General features: G+C 31.0%; 5 protein-coding genes across 9 annotated transcripts; 4 read left to right on the top strand and 1 right to left on the bottom strand.

Moving 5' to 3' along the window:
- Positions 1-1608: 1608 nt before the first annotated feature.
- LOC122577571 (tudor domain-containing protein 3) lies at positions 1609-5353 on the top strand. 3 transcript variants are annotated; one of them, XM_043748910.1, is made up of 11 exons: positions 1609-1961; positions 2071-2155; positions 2237-2436; positions 2534-2681; positions 2740-2973; positions 3043-3173; positions 3251-3499; positions 3578-4223; positions 4313-4426; positions 4507-4606; positions 4681-5353. In XM_043748910.1, exons 1-11 carry the CDS (start codon positions 1921-1923, stop codon positions 4842-4844), a joined length of 2112 nt encoding a protein of 703 aa, XP_043604845.1. In that variant the 5' UTR covers positions 1609-1920; the 3' UTR covers positions 4845-5353. The 3 variants fall into 3 exon arrangements, with proteins under 3 accessions (XP_043604845.1, XP_043604844.1, XP_043604843.1); XM_043748909.1 differs by having other exon boundaries at positions 4678-5353; XM_043748908.1 differs by having other exon boundaries at positions 4669-5353.
- Positions 5354-5467: 114 nt separating this feature from the next.
- Positions 5468-8744, top strand: LOC122577746 (serine/threonine-protein kinase PLK4). 2 transcript variants are annotated; one of them, XM_043749277.1, is made up of 11 exons: positions 5468-5675; positions 5744-5839; positions 5949-6275; positions 6365-6457; positions 6534-6815; positions 6882-7421; positions 7496-7801; positions 7867-7930; positions 8003-8148; positions 8226-8405; positions 8489-8744. In XM_043749277.1, exons 1-11 carry the CDS (start codon positions 5619-5621, stop codon positions 8666-8668), a joined length of 2271 nt encoding a protein of 756 aa, XP_043605212.1. In that variant the 5' UTR covers positions 5468-5618; the 3' UTR covers positions 8669-8744. The 2 variants fall into 2 exon arrangements, with proteins under 2 accessions (XP_043605212.1, XP_043605211.1); XM_043749276.1 differs by having other exon boundaries at positions 7867-8148.
- Positions 8745-9461: 717 nt separating this feature from the next.
- LOC122572824 (neuronal membrane glycoprotein M6-a) lies at positions 9462-12861 on the top strand. 2 transcript variants are annotated; one of them, XM_043738350.1, is made up of 5 exons: positions 9462-9916; positions 10408-10544; positions 10630-10812; positions 10890-11040; positions 11127-12861. In XM_043738350.1, exons 1-5 carry the CDS (start codon positions 9913-9915, stop codon positions 11441-11443), a joined length of 792 nt encoding a protein of 263 aa, XP_043594285.1. In that variant the 5' UTR covers positions 9462-9912; the 3' UTR covers positions 11444-12861. The 2 variants fall into 2 exon arrangements, with proteins under 2 accessions (XP_043594285.1, XP_043594274.1); XM_043738339.1 differs by lacking the exon at positions 9462-9916 and adding an exon at positions 9977-10263.
- Positions 12750-14401, bottom strand: LOC122572832 (N-acetylglucosaminyl-phosphatidylinositol de-N-acetylase). Its single transcript, XM_043738362.1, has 5 exons — positions 13888-14401; positions 13737-13818; positions 13426-13622; positions 13227-13357; positions 12750-13142 (listed from the first exon to the last, which is right to left on the bottom strand). Exons 1-5 carry the CDS (start codon positions 14198-14200, stop codon positions 13002-13004), a joined length of 864 nt encoding a protein of 287 aa, XP_043594297.1. The 5' UTR covers positions 14201-14401; the 3' UTR covers positions 12750-13001.
- Positions 14402-14854: 453 nt separating this feature from the next.
- Positions 14855-16027, top strand: LOC122572840 (mitochondrial fission process protein 1). Its single transcript, XM_043738376.1, has 4 exons — positions 14855-14983; positions 15064-15176; positions 15270-15397; positions 15481-16027. Exons 2-4 carry the CDS (start codon positions 15122-15124, stop codon positions 15766-15768), a joined length of 471 nt encoding a protein of 156 aa, XP_043594311.1. The 5' UTR covers positions 14855-14983; positions 15064-15121; the 3' UTR covers positions 15769-16027.
- Positions 16028-18742: the final 2715 nt, after the last annotated feature.

The following is an 18742-nucleotide window of genomic DNA, read 5'->3' as shown; positions in this document are numbered from 1 at the left end:
AGTATTATAATTCTTTGATATGTAGGATTGTAAATGATTGTTTGTATCTGTTATCATGATATAGTAGGATACATGATGTGAAGAGCACATACGTAAATATAATGTATATATATGTATACATGCATACAAACTATTTTGCTCTTAAGAATTCCATAAAATATACGAAACGACAGATAACGTTCTATGTTTATACTCCTAAGTAATGCCAGTAATTTAGTCGATGCGTTACCCAAGTTATAAATGGTAGTTTCGCGAAAAGATGTAATGGTGTTATTTATATTCGATCTAACACGCCTTTAACGTCTTAATTATTTTTCACGTAGGAGATCTAATCCAGTAGTATATAGTTAATTTCTCTCACTTCTATAATATATAAATGTAGAATTAAACGAATAGTTTTAAATTCATGTATTTTTTAAAGCAACAATTGTATTTTCGATATATCTCAATGAGTCTAAACGAAAATGGAACGTTTATTTCTATTCGATAAGCATTTATACAATTCTTATGGGTAACCTATGATAATCATGGAGTTGTGTACACTCAGTTCTTGTTGGTGCATTGGTAATATGAGTGGGTCATATTCTTAATCGTGCTTATACCGTTCCGTCATCTCCGAAGTTAGTTCCTGTCTGATCTAATTTCATCGTTTGTTCAAATAAGACTCCGCCCGAGTAATAATCATCAGCTCAAATTGATGTCTTTCTTATTCTTCGCCACCGTGGGGTCTGTTGGTAGTAGTGATCTCTGTAAAATTTATCGATCGTAATTGATTTGCGAATTGTGTGAAACATTTTGCATGGTCTTATTTGAGATCACACATATTTCGGATCTTATTTTGAATTTTATTTAAACTTAATATTAAAGAAAAAGATAAGAAAAAAATTATAATTCAACAGATTAATAAGCAGTTTATCAAGTTATTTAAAGGTTAATGATATTGTACTGTCTTATTTAATATTTTTGTAAAAACTAATGATGGAATTTTAATATTTCAATATCGCCGATGATCCGTGGAATTTCAAATATATATTCAAAAAATGTTACACTTACTTTTCCCCAACACTCGATTTTAGAACTTAGCGTGTGCGACGTGTATTCATGACCCATTTTCCGCGTGTGTATTCAAGCATCATTTTCAAATAACGATGCGTTACATTCAATTAGTCTACTTATCTACTTGAGCTCTTTTGCGCGATTTCTTCTAAAATCTGTGTGAGATTACGTTTCACTCTAATTCTGTTTTAAGTATAATTACTTTGTAGCTATATATCGTTACATAACCTACTACATATTACATTTGAAAAAGATTTTAAATCTATATGTACTTACCTTATAAAAATAACATTACTTAAAAAATGTTTAGATAAATATAAAAATTAATGTTACATTCGTTTATAATCTGTAAATAACATGTAAATAAATGGTCATTTAAGACTTTATACATGTATTAAAAGTTTAAAAATCCAATAAAATGTCACATGTTATGCCAAAAATATCATTTATTGCTAGACAATAATACCTGTAGTAGCATCATGTTCAAATAACGAGCGATGTATCGATACTGAACTATTGCAACACAGTAACGATATATCGATCTTGAAATCACAGTACACTAAATGTTCAAGATGGTGGCGAAGAATTCGAGGTTTAATAGGCGCGGTTCCTTTTGTTCGTTATTTGGACAAGCAAAGTGGTATTATTACATATAATAAACGATTTCGTATATTTATAAAAGTAGCTGATTTCAATATCGGAATTGCTTGTACTTCGACGATTTATTCTCTATTGGTTTAAACGTCAGCTGACACATGTTTATGTACAAGTCGAATGTACGCATGTAACGTATATAAAATTTCACCTGAGAAAGTCGCCGAATCAAAACGGTCGTTCCATTGAAAAACCTGGCTAGAGAGCGAAATGACGGTGCAAACTATGGAAAAGTTGAAAGATAAGGGGTGGTACGTATAAAAAGTGACGTATTTCGTCGTTTGTGAACGTCGGTGTTTGAAAACACGAATAAATTTTTATAAATTTGAATGTACAAATATATATAAATGTTTGGATTAGGTACATTACAGATCACGGGTACAATGCTGCAAGAGATTCTGAAAGTGTTACTGATATACAAAGAATTATCAAGCGATTATTAGATGTAAGAACAACTCCTTATACAACTTTCTCCTAAAAACAAATAATTATTTGCATATTTTAAATCTTTTTATGTATTGTATAGCTTGATTTAAGAGAGATTGGTAGTGGTCAAGGAGATATAGTTCAGGGTAATATTGTATTACAAATACAAAAAGTACGTAATGTAGCTGCTCCTAAAAGCAATGAAGAATCTCGAGCAGCTCCACGCTTGTTAAAATTCTTTTTGACTGATGGTAAAAATAATTTTCAAGCTATAGAAGTTGAACATATTTCATTTTTAAGGTATAAAACCATTGCTTGATTAATTATATGTATAAATAATAATTGTCTTTTTATAATTTATGTGAGAAAATTGATATGAGGAATTTAATTATTGCAGTTTAAATACACCTCCCGGTACAAAGATACTAATTGGTTGTGGAAATGTAGCAATGTCCCATGGAATTATTTTGCTAAGGCCATCAAACATAGCACAAGTACTTGGGGGAAAAGTAACAAATCTTGTAGAAAAATGGGAACTGAACAAAGTATGTTGTATCATTCAATTCTAATATACATGAAACTAAGAAATATATTTTGTAACAGAAATTAGCACTACATACGAGAATGAGATCTACAGAAGAAGGTGGTCCACCACCATGGATACCATTTGGGAAAAAAATTATAAAAGTTTCTGAACATGACAAAAACTTTAAAGCTTTAGCAGAAAAAGAAAAGTCTAGTAAAGAGAATACAGAGTTTGAAGCTCAACGTAAAGATGCTATAGCAGAAGCTGCTAAACAAGGTAGCAAGAAAATTTTTGGCGGAGGAAATAAGCAGGTAATTTCTATGAAATATCCATAATATAAATATTTAAAACAATTTTACTCTCGTGTAATTGTTTTATAGCTTCTAGATCACAGTGTACAAAGAATCATAGATCAAGGCTTTTCTATAGAACAAGCAGAATATGCCTTAAAAGTTAATCGAAATAACGTTGATAAAGCTTTGAAAAGTTTGCAAAAAACAGATAAACACAAGTATATCTATTCTCTTTTATTTTAAAATATTAGTTTTTACGACTTTCTGACTATCAATCCTGTTTCAATTATTTTAGTACGTTTAAAGAGCCACGAGAATCGCGTGAACCACGAAATAAACGATTCGATAAAAAGGTAGAAGAAGGTAAACCAAGTAGTGGAAAAATATCTCTTTTTGATTTTCTGGAAGATAAATTACCTTTACAATCTGAATCTACGGAACCAACCACCAATCCACCTCAGAATAATTATACTCAACATACGGAAAACAATTATGACAAAATTGAACTTAAAAGTAATGAATCACAAAGTGGAAAAGGTGGAAGGTATGCTTTATCATGGGTAAAATTTTTACAATAGTGTAAATTATAGGATTTTCGTTGATAAAGGTCTTCTTTATGTAGATCTCAAAAAGGAAGTCGTGAGTATCAAGTTCCCCCAAGACATCTAGAGGAAAATAAGGGTAGCAAAAAATCAAACTTTAATAGTCCTACTACTCAATATTTGCAATATAACGGCGGAAATCATTCTCAACAAAATAAACCACCAAGGTTTCAGCGAAATCAGGATAATCATAGTTATTCTCAACAAGATAATTTACATAAAACGTATCAGAAACCTCAGTTAAATGATTCTCGAAATTCTAATGCACAAATACGTACAGATGGGGCAAATGTTATGAGTAGTAATAATTATTATAAAGCTCCGCAAGACCAACAAAGCAAACATTTTGGTGCTGGCAGAAGTTATAATCACTATGAGACCGATACCAGGAATAAACAATCTTATGATTCTTATGCCAGGCATAATCGAGCACAAGAAGATGGAACACATAGAGCTTATCCTGCAAATACAACTGATAAAAATTACAAAAACCAACTGAATAGATTTCAACCAAACGAGACTTCTGGTGGCAAGGGGATTGTAGAATCCAATAGCCAAAGGAGACAAAGCCAATACAATCAAAATACCAATGTTCCTTCTGTTGGAAGTACCTGGGTTTGGCGCGTAGGTGATAAGTGTCTTGCTAAATACTGGGAAGATAATAGGGTAAGATAATATAACTATTTATATATTAATAGCTTATACTACTAGTAGTATAATTCAATTTAATTTCATTTAATGTTTTCAAAATATAGTATTATAACGCAAAAGTAACTGGGGTATCAGATAGGACATGTGTTGTTCAATTCAAAGGGTTTGAAAATTATGAAGAAGTGCTTCAAGTGGATTGCTTACCTATAACAGATGATGTATGCAAAACATATGTAATACTTAAACATGTGTCTTCAATACCGTATATAAATAACAAATATCTTGTACTTACTTGTAGAATCAAGCTGTTCAAGATTATGTTATGGATCAAAAACAATCAGATCAAAGATTCAGTAATAGGCAGCTGCGATACGACCAAGCTCAAAATCACATAACTGGTAAATTTATAATTTGTTTACGATGATTATTTATATTTAGGGTACATAAAAGTATATAAAAGTTTCTATAGCAGGTATGGAATTTCGAAGAGGTGGAAGTGGTGTTGTTCCTGCAAGTAAAGCTGCTTATAACAAAAAACGTAATCAGCAAAGAAGCACGCAGCCCATTTATCAACCACCGGCGCAACGATGTCAGAATTCTATGCCTATGAATACTCAAAATAATTCTTTACTTTAATGTATTGTCAGTCTTTTTTTTCGTAAAAGTACTAAACATCGCTGAATTATTCATTGTAGTTTTGTTATTTTTAAAGACTGACCTCATGAAAAAGAATAGTCCATACTTGTCATGTATGGTAGTTTAAATCATAGGTCAATCAATTAAAACGCGATGTAAACGAATCCTGTGCCACAAATAATTCATAAATGAAAGATGTAATAAGTGTACAATTATAGTATGAATTATTTCCTTACACAGTGAAAGTGAAACTAATAATTAAAAATGTAAATCTAAGGTATTTATTATAAGAACTAAACATCAAAATATTTATATTGTAGAATAATCATATGATAATATCAAAAGATTGTGCAGCATTTCAATATTTCGTCCAATTTCGCTAAAACACTAATACAATCCGCATAATGTAAAAATTGTGCTGTATATTATTTGTAATTAATTTGTAATTATAGTTATTTAGAATGAATTACAGTTACGGAAATTGAAAACACGTTTAAATTCACAACAGATCTGAATATTTTTATTACTGACCTACCTTTAATTCATTATAAATTAATCATTTTATGAACATTTCAAATGATAATTAAGATGTTCTTAAAGCGCCACCTACCGAGCTCAAAACCGTATAAAATTTACATATGGCGAACGCGCCATGTTATTTCTATTTACTAATTTATTGATATATTTACTAAATACATTTAATTTCGAAGAAATTGTGTGCAAAAGAAAACTACCATATAGTGATCGTGGTGATTGGAGCAATTATATGGTTTTATGACTCGAAGGCCTGTGATGCCATCGTTATCGGGAGTTTTTGGTGAACAAATAGAGGTTAGCTTTTTGAATTTATCCGCTTACATGTTTTATTGTAACGTCTAATTAGTAATTTCTAATCGTAGGACTACGAAGTATTAAATTTACTTGGGAAAGGGGGCTTTGCTAGTGTATATAGAGCAAAATGCCTGCGCAGTGGTATAGAAGTCGCAATAAAAATGGTAATTTAAGTAATCCTTTAGATTAAATATACGTACACATATCAATTTACATGTATTTAAAACAATTATTGTAAACAAACATTTAAATAGTTATTGTATATAATTTTAGATCGACAAAAAATTGATGCAAGCTGCTGGGATGGTGGATAGAGTTGGTCAAGAAATAGCAATTCATTCGAAATTAAAGAACCCAGCTATTCTTGAACTGTACACAGTTTTCCAAGATGCTAATTATGTTTATTTGGTATTAGAATTATGTCATAATGGAGAACTCCAACGTTATCTTAAAATGCAAGGCTCTCGTGCATTGTCTGAAGCACAAGCTGGTCATATAATTAGTCAAGTAGTGCAAGGATTATTATATTTACACTCATACCAGATACTTCACAGAGATATGTCTTTGTCGAATTTGCTTCTGACTAAGGATATGCAAGTGGTAAAAAAACCTATTTAGTAAAATTATATGATCTTTGAATGTAATAATTAAACTGGATGCATTAAAAGTAGTTTAATCTTAATTTATAGAAAATAGCAGATTTTGGTCTAGCTACCCAATTAACAAGGCCTGATGAGAAACACTTAACTATGTGTGGTACTCCTAATTATATATCGCCTGAGGTCTGTCAAATAATTTGTAATTATATGTAAGGAATATAGAATAATTAGAATACACTAATTGCTTATATTATTGTAGATAGCAACAAGGTCATCACATGGTTTGGAAGCAGATGTATGGAGTTTAGGATGCATGCTATATACTCTATTAGTTGGCAAACCACCATTTGATACAGATGCTGTTAAAAGCACTTTAACACGTGTGGTAATGGCTGATTATATCATGCCAGCTCATTTATCAGATAATGCTAAAGACCTAATAGATAAGTTATTAAAAAAGAATCCAAAAGATAGAATCCGCTTGCGTGATATTCCGAAACATCCGTTTATCACTAATATAAAAAAAAATAAATTATACAATGTAAGTAATAAATAAAAAGATCGTGTCAAAAATCAACCAGCTTATTATAGATATTTGCATTAATAGGAAAAGAATAATATGAACAAAGGATTATTGGGAAATGGTATCGTTGATTCAGGGGTTGGAAGAACATTGTCTTCATATGGAAAGCCAAGAATGCGTTGTAGGTCGGAAGAGAGAATATCATCAACGCCCATTATGTCTAGTGCCCTTGGACCTATGTTTAGCGCGAAAAGTGATCCTTCATCTGAGCCTGTTGTAAGAATGCATTCACACAGAACAAATGGTATGGATCATCGCGCTAAAGAATATCCCGTATTAACTGGAATACCATTAGTACCACAAAGTAAAGTTTTCTCACAATGTGAGCTCTATACCAGTTCCAATGCATATCAAGAAATTGACAAACACAGGTATGATAAGCATAGGAAAAAGGAAAAAGCTGAAAATTGTTCTGAAAGTACAGAAAACGGTGGAAAATTATCAGTCTCGCCTTTGTCTTCTAAAAGATTACAACCTGTGAGGCATAAGACAAAAACTGCAATTCTTACTATTCTAGATAATGGCGAAGTTTGCGTCGAGTTTATTAAACGTAGAAATGGCATGGTATGTATTAAAAAATTAATGTTTAAATAAATTTTTCACGTGAATATATATATATGATTGCCTTTCTGTTGTAGGAAAAAATAAGTGAAGTGTGTCGAATATCGAACGATGGTTTAAGAATTATTCTCTACAAACCAACATCATTAATGAATATTGGTAATCAACCACTCCCGTTACCGACTCGTGGGGCAGATAGCATTTATTCATACGAAAATTTACCTGCCCATCATCACAAAAAGTACATATATGCTTCTCGTTTCATAAAACTTGTAAAAGCAAAAACTCCGAAATTAACGATGTATACTGAACGATCAAAATGTCAGTTTATGGAAAATGGACCACATCCAAATTGTGAAATTCACTTTTATGATGGAGTAAAGGTATAAAAATAAATATCATAAATTATAGGTAAATATTGAAGGCATTAAGATTTTTATCGTTATAGATTGAACGTGTTGATGGTATCGTAAAAATAATGGAAAGGAGTGACGGTTCCACTTATGTCGAGGGTGAATTTCCATCCCATTTAGATACATATTACGAACATTATTCAGAATGTTATCAGCGTTGTTTGTTGATAGAGTCTACTTTAACATCTTTAGAAACAGCTACAGGATATTCCTGCTTTCCTATTCTTATTGGACGTAAGCCTAATGCGGCTTTGAGTGATTCTCCTTGTTTACAAGGAAAAGAGAATATTTCGCAAGCAACGAACAATGCTCCCGTTGTAAGTAACAATATACGTATTTTTAATTAATAATTTTTTTAATAAAATATAATATACATAATTTATTAATATTGTAGATGCCGTCTTTTGATGCTAGTTCTGTTATTTCGACGGTAGCATCGCGGTCACGAAAAATGAATTCTATACGAAATATCAGTAATAGCTTTTGTAAAGTATCAATTCCAGGTATAGGTACTGCGACAAAATTATCTTCTGGAGATATTCATGTTGATTACAGAGATGGTACTACTTTAACTGTAAGTATATTTATAAATTACATTAATAATATTAGAATCAGTAAAACGAGATAACATAATTTGATCAAATTTATTATTTTAAGGTAAGTCCTCGGAGCAACGGCAATGATATAATCTATAAAGGAAATAATGGTATGGTTATAAAATATGATCAGAATTATCAACAAAACGTGGAAGTACCGCATATTGTTAAAGAAAAATTATGCTACATACCTGGAGTTATTAAATATTTTGCTCAACCGAAGAGTAAGAACATCCGGTAGTTTTTAGCCATACATTTAGATATAAAATGTTTTGTATAAAATATAGAGGGTGGGCCAAATAAAATATTCTAAGCTATTTCTGCCCAAATTAGTGCAGACACGGACTTTTTTTTAAGCTATTACATATCCATGCAACAAATTTTCCTCGGGCGACTGCTGGAAGAACGTACGAAATAATATTTGCCATTTGGAACAGGCAAGTAAGATATACATAGTCTAAAAAAATAGTGACGAAGAATACTTTTCTGATTTAAAATTTATGGAAAATTTTGTTAATATATGATAATATTAATATAACTTTCTATTTTAAAAAATAGGAAGAGCTCCTCTTTGTTCCCTCAGCAAATTACTCCTTAGCTTTCCTATCCCATTTAATTAAAAAAAAAGTGGAGCCTTGTTTGCATTTATTTCAGAGAAAATAACTTAGAATACCTTATTTAACTCGCTCTTTGAAAAGTAATTTTCTTATAATAAGAGCAAAATTATATTTTTTATATTTACATAGCATATATACAATATCTTTTAAGTAGTTGATTTTTTAAATATAAGGAGGTAGATACATCTTAATTTTTTTTTTTTTTATATTTCTAATATCAGAATTTTATTATATAAGGTTCTATAATAAAAGATTTAATATCTTCTATTCTATTATACAAAATATAAAATCAAATGTAATTTTCAATCAAATTTAAAATAAAGGTATCCAAGTCAATAAAAGCTACAGCTATAATTCATTACTAGAATAATAGTTGATCGTAGTAAAAAGGAATAGTATGTTTGATTCACTACGTGCCCTACAATCTATAATCGAGAGGACAACGATCCCATTCACTTTTCCTTTTGTCGCCATATTGGTTTGTTTTAAAGGCTTATTCAAAAATAAATGATATTCTCCAAAAATACATATATTTTACTTAAAACGCAATAATTACTACACAATATTAACATAGCCTGATCTATTCTGCTAAACCAGACAAATAAAATAGAAGAAAATATTTTCGAAATATTCTAAGGGCCAATTAATAATAGTAGTCTGTCAGAACCCGTAGAATCTCTATTAACAAATGGTGTAATGTGCGGATGTGTAATTACGAGAAACGTGTGGGATGTTGTTCACTAATACAGTAGAATGACATCCAATTACGACATTAATTGAGAGAATTCTAGCATTGTGGTCTGAGAATCTACAACGGGCAGTGCCCATCTAAAACAAACTTAACCTTGAACAACATTAAAATTGAAAGATGGGTAAGCAACAAATTTACAACAATTGTTTATTTATGTACGATAGTGATAAAAGGTCTTCTCCCTCGAATAGAAACCTTTTCTAGTAACGGTCCAATATCGCGGGTAATCGTACGATATGCATGATAATCTTATCTGTCATACATATATGTGGAAACATTATTCATCGTTCAATCATCGCTTCACACTTCATTCAAACGAATGTTAGAGTCTTTTATGATTAAAGATGAGGAACGATCAAGGTGCAAGTGATAGTTTGCCGTTACGTAGACGGTTTAATAGTAATATCAGTATAGATAGATTTTCCGAAAAAAGTCTTCATATGCTTGATTATGAAGATCGATCTTGTAGTAAGTTCTTTATAATATAAACTTACGTGTATATTAGTATACGAACTTTAGAAGTCAGTAATAACCTGTTTTATAACTTTTGAGACAATATCATTAATTTATATATACTAAATCATTAATAAATTATCTTTTTAACGTCTGTAGGGAGTATGTGCAATGATTGTATGGCCAGAGTACCATATGCAACTCTTATTGCAACAATAATGTGTTGCTTAGGAGTTGGTATATTCTGTGGTACAATGTATAGAGGTGTTACATTGGGCTCTTTAATGATGGATCAGGTAAGTTGTCACTATAACCTTATTATAATGTTCTTTTTATATACATTATACATTTAATGTGTTTGTTTATAATTATGTATTTAAGGTATTTCATTTAAGACTTGGATGGTTAGAGCCTGTTCAATTGACTTTTGCAACACTTGGTGCTAGTATGGCAGCTTTAGGTTTCATGATATTATGCGTTGGTTGCCTTGCAACTGGAGCTACGAGACATAAAGTATATAGAGCCTGGAGGTCCAGAGTTGGTGGACGTATCTCATGTGCTGTTGTACGTAACTTTAATGTTATTAGTTATAATATCACAGTATGAAGCAGCATAAATAGAATATTCTTTACATTTTTTAGTTCATGACAATTACTTATATATTACAATTAGGATGGCTCATAATATTTGCATTTTTGGTTATAATTGCTTGGATTTTTACTATATTCTGGGGTTTATGCAGTAATCCTCGTGTCCAGTCTCTTGATCAATGCATTGATTTCACTCAATTTAGTAAGTACAATTTTTTTTTTTAATGGATTTATTAATTAATTAATTACTATGGGTAAATAAAATTTCATATATTATATTTCTTAAAGGTTTTATATTTCCAAATAATACAAGAGTAGAGGATATGAAAGTATGTGGACCACAAGAAGTGAAATTATTTTGTAAAGATTTTGTTGAAAAAGCAGAGATCATGTTTATTTTAGCAACAGTAGCTGCCATGCTGGTTGTATTAAGTCTCATACATTATTTAATGTGTTTATCTGCTAACTATGCACATATTAGAGATCATGAGAAGTTTCAAGAATTACAAGAACTTCAATACCTGCAAGATCCAGGAGATCCAGATTCTCCTCAACCCGGTATGGGAACTTTGAGCTCGCACCATCGTGTCAAAGATAGATTCTAGGATACGGCCCGCGAGATCTTCGCGATGAACCCCCTATAACTTCAACATTCTTGTTTACGAAACATTGAAGACATCTACTCTACAAGAATTAATAATGAATTTGATGTTACTCTTCTCTATGTACCTAAATTCAGTATTCTACTAATTGATTAATGTTGTAGTAGTTTACTGATCGAGGATCTTGCGGGAACACTTTATGCCGTCCATTTTCTGCGACTGTCTTGTAAGCATTTATTTTGTTTAAAAGGTATGAGTTATTATATGATGTTTTAAAAGTATCGTTAAGTGATGTTTTAAGATAAATAAGATTTCATCTTTCATAATATTAATTCCTTCGATTATTTGTTGAACTTCTATGTATGTAGTGTAAGACATACGAGAACATTCCATATTTCGTACATATTTGTTGATAAAGTATAGTTTATTTTGAGCAAAACTGTATATACGTGCGAGATACGAGTAATATAAGCGCACAGAGAGTATTCTTTCTAAACTATTTGCTATACAAAGATATGCTTATATATACTTATAATTCGTACTCACAAATTTCTACTATGCATTAATATATTGTTTCATATTACAAGTTTATTTAATATTATCTTTGTATTATGTAAGACTATAAATGCAGACTTCATCATTACATTTTATTTGATGTCATTCTAACGGAGATTTTTTTACATAAAAGGTGGAGCTTTTTTGTACCTTTTTAGGATAAAATAAGAAAATTACTGATATGATGTATTACTAGTGAAGTATTTTAATTATGTTGGAGGAAAGAGTTAAATAATTATATTTTAAATTTTCTACTTATATTTAGTAAATGATAAAAATACATAAAAGATCTATAATTTAATAATTATGATTTCTTCCAGCATGCATAGTTCAGTTTTATATCACAGATCTATTGCTGTTTTACTAAAGATCAAATTATGCTGTAAAAAATGTTAAATGTTAAAAAGACAATATGAAAATAATTCTAATTATACTTTATGCACAAATCTTAACTGTGCCAAATCTAATACGATTTAAATTATGAGAAATTATCACGTATATTGTATGTTATCGCTAAGAGACAGATTTTAAAAATGGATATATCTAAAATCTAGAATAGCAAGTATAACTTGCAATAATTTCGTACTCGCTCAAACTCTTTAATAGCAATTCAAAGTTCTGTTAGATGCGCAATACGTTGAAAACAAATTCTGTATATTACATATACGTAATAAGAACATATCAAACTGAGGATTGTACTTTGTCTACACAAATTTGCAATGGAATAATCAAATAAGTGAAATTAATGCACGAATTACATATAATAAAAAATGTGTTTATTGTTTTCCTTGAGATACATTCTTATTTCTAAACAATTGTATATTTCTGTAAGATCGAATAAAAAAATACTTTCTACTCAAACTGTATGTTCAGTGTTTACAAATATTTCTGAAGTTCCTTTGAGAATGGTATGTCTTTATTATATGTACATTAATAGATAAATGTAATTCTTCAATATGTACAATTAATTACAATTTGTACAATAGTATAAATTAATGTCTATAGATTATTCATCATCAAACTGGAGATCCAATTCCAAATCAAGAGCACACACTTCTTGTAAGGTATTAATGAATGTATACCGCGAAAATATCATGTACAACTTTCGAAACCAAATATATTGCGACTTGTGTGCAGCCATAGCCTTCTGTAAAGGTAATTCCTTTATGTTAGCAACTATGATAGAAATGAGAGTTTTGCTAGAAATTATATATGTTAACTGCACACTTACTTTTATACTATTTTTTTGATCATACGTTATTAAATACCAATATGAAGCAGATAACAAACTAATTGGCAAATCTAAAAGTTGTACATATTTTCTAATTATATTCACAGATTCTAAAACATATAGTTTACAATCTGGAAAGAGATTCAATTATTTAAAATGTTTTAAATGTCAATTTAATACACCAATAAATAATACTAACAATATGGTACTTTTTTTTCTATGCATAATGCAGCTATGGCATAGTATAAAGAAATGTGATTCTTATGTTTGCTTATCCCATGTTTATCAAATGTTACAACTGCATTGATTTTATAAATCTCTACATGTTGCAAAATACATTCTGCCACTACCTCTGTTGGCCATTGTACATTTTGATCATCAGGTAACTCTGTACTCCTATATATGTATTTATTGAACTAAGATAGAAGATTAAAAAGGTAATATTGAACTGTATTCAAATAATTACCAAGAAGTTATTTTGTAAATTAGATAGATGAAACAATTTCTTACATCACAATAGTTACATTATCTTCTGGAATTCCTAATAGTTTCGCACATCTCCATAATTCTTCTTTCCTCTTCTTATCCCCACCTAAAATGATATATAGAGATTTTTTAACATCCAGAATATGATGAATTCATGTGGGATTAATAAACGTACCATTGCTAAGACAGAGGAGGTAAATCTTACTAGCCTTTGATCTTACAACCCAGTACACCAGTGGACCAAAAAACATGACCTCATCGTCAGGATGAGCTGTAACTAACAGTATTCTGGCAGGTGGACCCGGAAGCTGCCACGCTGTGTGGTTAACTCTCTTCAAGATTGAATAAAGAGAAATACAAACGCAAAAATACGCAGTAACAGCTATTAGCAACTGCCATGAAATTTCATTGATGTAAAACCACCACCAACAAATTATTTCATTAATTTGTATACTAAGATATTCTCTAATTAAATTGAGATCTACCATGTTGAATGGTGATATATGAACTATTTTCACTTACGAATATTACGGTCCTGTCATATTTCTGGAAGAGCAAACTATTCCGTTAGAATTAGAGACAACATTTCTTTTGTTTAAAGGACTTTTCAAGGTTATGTTATACGAGATAATAGGATTGAGCGCCATACTTGAGTATGTTAATACAAATTCACTATTGTAATGCTTGTATACTCTGCTCCCGAGACTATTATTATTTGTTAAATTATTTTCTTTTATAAATAAAAAATCTAGGTATTCCTTAGTACTTATTCAAATTACTTTTACTAACGTTCAATTATGCGATTAATGTGTAGGAATTTTGATATAATTATTTCAAGTTTTAGTTATTTTATATATCGTTAATTGTTGTCTTTCATAAAATTAAAAATTCAGTCAACAATGAAGTCTATGGCAATATTGATTACGTTCTATAAGGATTCATGTAGTATTCGAAATAGAATATTACTAGAAGTTTAATTTTTAAATCGTCTTGTAATATATAAATTTATTTATTTTTTACAATTGTACGTACAAATCAAATTGTATTTGTTTGTTAAACTTTGTCTTCACATTATTTTGAATCCTTTACCACGGGTAAATTGTTGATATTACAACAGAGTTACCAAGAAGTAAAAGTCTCTAGATTTAAAATTTTGACCATAGATCACTCGAATCTTTTTAGAAGACAATAATCTTTTATCATGTAGTCTGTAATTGTATGAAAATAATTATTTACTTCAAGTAATTTCACAGAAGCGCGCCTAATTATTTGTAAGTTATGCAATTTATATTTTCGAAAAAATCGATACTACGCCAATGAGCGTCATTTATTATATCGAGTAACTTTACAGATGCATAAAACTAGGTTATGTTTAGTAATCTGAAAATTTAATAAACAAAATTTCTACCATGGACATAAAAAAAGAAGTGGATCTATATCGTGATACACCTATCAGATATTTGGGTAATGAAAGACTATTGTAGTCGCTTTTTTAAACAGTTTCTTATTATTTTCACTCATTAACATTATGAATGACATTTTTGATTCCCTTTTCAGGATATGCAAATGAAATTGGAGAAGCTTTTAGATCTATAGTTCCAAATTCAATTGTATGGCTCAGTTATGCTGTAGCCAGTGGCTACGTTCTTGCAGACACAATTAACAATGGCTTTAAAGCTTATCAAGTGTGCAATTCATAAGAAAAATATTATTTAAACAAACTATACGTATTAATAAGACTACTATAAATATAAATTGTATGTTTCAGGATAATGTAACTCCAAAAGCAACAAAAAATACTGTACTCTCCATGACAGACACTTTATTGTGGCAGTCATTTGCATCTGTAGTCGTGCCTGGTTTGACAATTAACAGAGTTTGCGCCGCTGTTCAATTTGTACAAAATAGAAGTAATAATGTGTTCTTAAAAAGCAAATGGATTCCAACCATTATTGGTTTAGCATCCATACCTTTCATAATACGTCCTATAGATAATATAGTAGAAGAAACAATGAACGTGACGTACAGAAGGTGGATAGGATACTACCCAAAATGACCATTAATTAATAATATATGATTATTCAGAGCTGTTCGAGAATAGATCTTAGATTTATTCGGTTTCCGAATGAAACGAAAACATTTCCGCTTATACATTACTCTAGCATAAAAATGCTAATATAATATTACCGAAAGTTATCTATTTTATTATACTACACGTTGAATTTTGTATTGCATTACTCAGTATCTCGGAACATGTATTCGAAAACAAATCCGAATGCCTTGTTAAAAACAAAAAATAAAATTCGTTATTGTTATTTTTGCTTTTCTCTCATTTCACTTTTGTGTATGCCAGTTTGATCAAAGATGGTTTTTTTCTACTAGTATCTACAACAAGAATAATAAATGAGCATATAAATATTATAATTTTCTAATATTACGCTGATACATCGAACTTTTTTTATTAATCATATATTACTTACGTTACTTATGTCGGTATCTATCACTTCAAACTAGAGCGCGCGAAGTAGAATTGTCCAATATATAGTCAGACGCACTGAACATGCTTATCAGGCTCAAAAGTCTAAATCGAACGTAACAAGTAACGCATATTATCACATTATATTGTTTATTTTGAAACAACTGTACCTTGCACAATGGAAAATATGTTTCATAATGAAAAAATAAAACTCGTCGAGAAAAAGAACTACTGTTTTTAAAAGATATTACATAAATGTTTCTTCTCCTTCTTCTATTGCCCTCGTATTTTTTATATTTTTATTTGAAACATCAGTTCATAATTTTCTCTCGTCTGATCGCGAGAGTTAAATAAACGATGGAGATTCGTTGAAAAATCAATAATAATTACCGTAGACGGGGAAAATCGTAACTCATAGGCCACGTTCATTTTCCCATTTATCGTCTTGTCGGGTCAAACGAGCTAGCCGCAGAACAATGGCTCGACATTGCATAGGAACGAATAGCCTGTCATACCTGTGACATATATTTTTTCGTCACAGGTACAATCACTACGTCAACCGACAAGAAAAACTAATCGTATTTCTTTGTTCGCGGAACTGACTTCGCGATTTTGCAAGACGAACTACGCGCCAAATACGGATACAACATTCTGTTCTTACTACGTATCTACGATTTCAAGTACGATACACATCGTAATACGATGTACGAATCGGGAAGGGATTCATTTTTATTCGATTATCATTAGACTGTGGTTTCTTAAGCATTTATGGGGAATTTGAAGGTGCAAAATACACAGATTGCGTACAACATACAAAAATATATAAAATATAAAAATATATGATACTCGTTATAATATCAAGGAAACTAAACAATTGCCCACCTAAATTCCATTTTTTAACTATACGAATTTGCATAAATATCTGCAGACTAATTATCATATCTTCTATATGTTTTCCATTTGTTTTCCTTTTTCCGTGTACGAAGCACGAGCGCATAAGGGACTACAGTGAATTTCTCATTTTCGTGAAATTAACTATCCTCCCATTCAATCTACTAAAACGCCTTGTAGACGAAATGCTTGGAGGTTAAGTAGAACCTGATTTGGGAAGAGGCATCAATTTCTCGCCAATTAATTCTCATACAGTTATTACGTATTATAGCATTTTATTGCCTCTTAAAAGTTGACGCAATACGATTTACTGCTGGTCGAGTTGCGGATAAAACGTGCAAAAAGATCCAACGCCCGGGGATTCTCGCGATTATGAAATTCCGTATATGTGTCTTCGTCGTAAGATTTACAGCACGATAATAACAGGATGCACAAAAACGGAAGCATTTTAATTCTGATGTTAAAGTACGATCTACGGTTGGTAATCGGACAAATTATACGATTAGGAGGCAGTGCGTTGTGCAAATTAATAAATAAATTAAATTAATAAAAAAAAAATGTGTTAATAAGATTTTTTTAAATCGTTAAAATCATCGAATTGCTGACAGCTTTGCTCGTGTAATTATTTGCGATGAAACATTTCCTTCTAAACGAACAATTGTAAAACTGAGTACAAAAACATACGAATTAGTCAAAAGCCACGAGTTGATCAACTTCATTTTTTGAAGATTTCTTCATTTCAGTATCAGAATACATGGCTAGTTTTTTAAAATCAATTTTTCAGATATCAAACAACTAACCTCAATAGAATGCGTCAATTTGTCCCCTATGTAATTGGTATATACGTAGATTCAAATAATTGTTTCGCTCTAACTGAATCAATTTCGAAGCTTCGATGTATCGTTTCGATCGAAAATTGTTTAGTAGATGGGTATGCAAGACTAAAGAAAATAAAGGAAATTCGATTTTACCAGACTTTGTCGAAAGGATATAATTGTCCGCGGAAGGAGGATAAAATAGGACGGAGGACTATACTTACACAGGCGCTGGGTTACGAATTGACACATTCATGGGTCGGTCGATTTTTCACGGGACCCTATAATAATCTTGACAGCTTTTCAGTAGTCTATGGTCGACCCTCGTAATAAGGTTAACCAGTCCACCGTGATATAATTTATAGAGGCCACTTGTTTACGGCTAATTATGGCGGCACGCGGGCGACGAGTACGTTCCTTTTTTCTCGTATGTCGTATGTCACGCGTTTCCGACAGCTGACAGTGTCTCAAGTTGGATGAAATCTAAGAACGCATCGATGTAAACGTACAACTGAAATCTGTTATCACGATCAGCGAATATATAGACAAGCATAAACCGTGAAACCTAAATTCTTCGGACCGTTCTTCGTTGTAACAAACGGGAGCGTCTATCAAACACGACGAAAATCACGCGTGGACTCTGTTCGAGTGGCAGCCGAACGCTATAAACAATGCCAATCGGCCAGTGAGCCTAACATATTTCTCTGGTGCAAGATCGACGGAAGATAACACGTAACCGAGAGAAAAGCAAAAGTCCACCGGTATCGATCCTTTAAAACCATCGAACAATAGCTCGAAGAGGTCCTTAATCGATAGAAAGCAACGCATTGCCTCGGTACACGCCTCCG

Source organism: Bombus pyrosoma, linkage group LG2 (genome assembly GCF_014825855.1).
Source record: "Bombus pyrosoma isolate SC7728 linkage group LG2, ASM1482585v1, whole genome shotgun sequence".
Lineage (NCBI taxonomy): Eukaryota > Metazoa > Arthropoda > Insecta > Hymenoptera > Apidae > Bombus > Bombus pyrosoma.
The sequence above is the reverse complement of the archived record's forward strand: the minus strand, read 5'-3'. Positions and strand labels throughout refer to the sequence as shown.

Excerpts from the sequence above, each read along its gene's own strand:
- LOC122577571 (XM_043748908.1), top strand. The coding sequence starts at position 1,921 with ATGACGGTGCAAACTATGGAAAAGTTGAAAGATAAGGGGTG. Across the intron at positions 2,437-2,533 it reads GAACATATTTCATTTTTAAG|TTTAAATACACCTCCCGGTA; the intron begins GTATAAAACCAT and ends TAATTATTGCAG. Across the intron at positions 2,974-3,042 it reads TTGGCGGAGGAAATAAGCAG|CTTCTAGATCACAGTGTACA; the intron begins GTAATTTCTATG and ends ATTGTTTTATAG.
- LOC122577746 (XM_043749276.1), top strand. The coding sequence starts at position 5,619 with ATGACTCGAAGGCCTGTGATGCCATCGTTATCGGGAGTTTTTGGTGAA. Across the intron at positions 5,676-5,743 it reads TTTTTGGTGAACAAATAGAG|GACTACGAAGTATTAAATTT; the intron begins GTTAGCTTTTTG and ends TTCTAATCGTAG. Across the intron at positions 7,422-7,495 it reads TTAAACGTAGAAATGGCATG|GAAAAAATAAGTGAAGTGTG; the intron begins GTATGTATTAAA and ends TTTCTGTTGTAG.
- LOC122572824 (XM_043738339.1), top strand. The coding sequence starts at position 10,140 with ATGAGGAACGATCAAGGTGCAAGTGATAGTTTGCCGTTACGTAGACGG. Across the intron at positions 10,545-10,629 it reads GCTCTTTAATGATGGATCAG|GTATTTCATTTAAGACTTGG; the intron begins GTAAGTTGTCAC and ends TATGTATTTAAG. Across the intron at positions 11,041-11,126 it reads CATTGATTTCACTCAATTTA|GTTTTATATTTCCAAATAAT; the intron begins GTAAGTACAATT and ends TATTTCTTAAAG.
- LOC122572832 (XM_043738362.1), bottom strand. The coding sequence starts at position 14,200 with ATGGTAGATCTCAATTTAATTAGAGAATATCTTAGTATACAAATTAAT. Across the intron at positions 13,358-13,425 it reads AGAAAAAAAAGTACCATATT|ATTGTAAACTATATGTTTTA; the intron begins GTTAGTATTATT and ends ATCTCTTTCCAG. Across the intron at positions 13,143-13,226 it reads ATCAAAAAAATAGTATAAAA|AAGGCTATGGCTGCACACAA; the intron begins GTAAGTGTGCAG and ends TTACCTTTACAG.
- LOC122572840 (XM_043738376.1), top strand. The coding sequence starts at position 15,122 with ATGGACATAAAAAAAGAAGTGGATCTATATCGTGATACACCTATCAGA. Across the intron at positions 15,177-15,269 it reads TACACCTATCAGATATTTGG|GATATGCAAATGAAATTGGA; the intron begins GTAATGAAAGAC and ends TTCCCTTTTCAG. Across the intron at positions 15,398-15,480 it reads ATGGCTTTAAAGCTTATCAA|GATAATGTAACTCCAAAAGC; the intron begins GTGTGCAATTCA and ends TGTATGTTTCAG.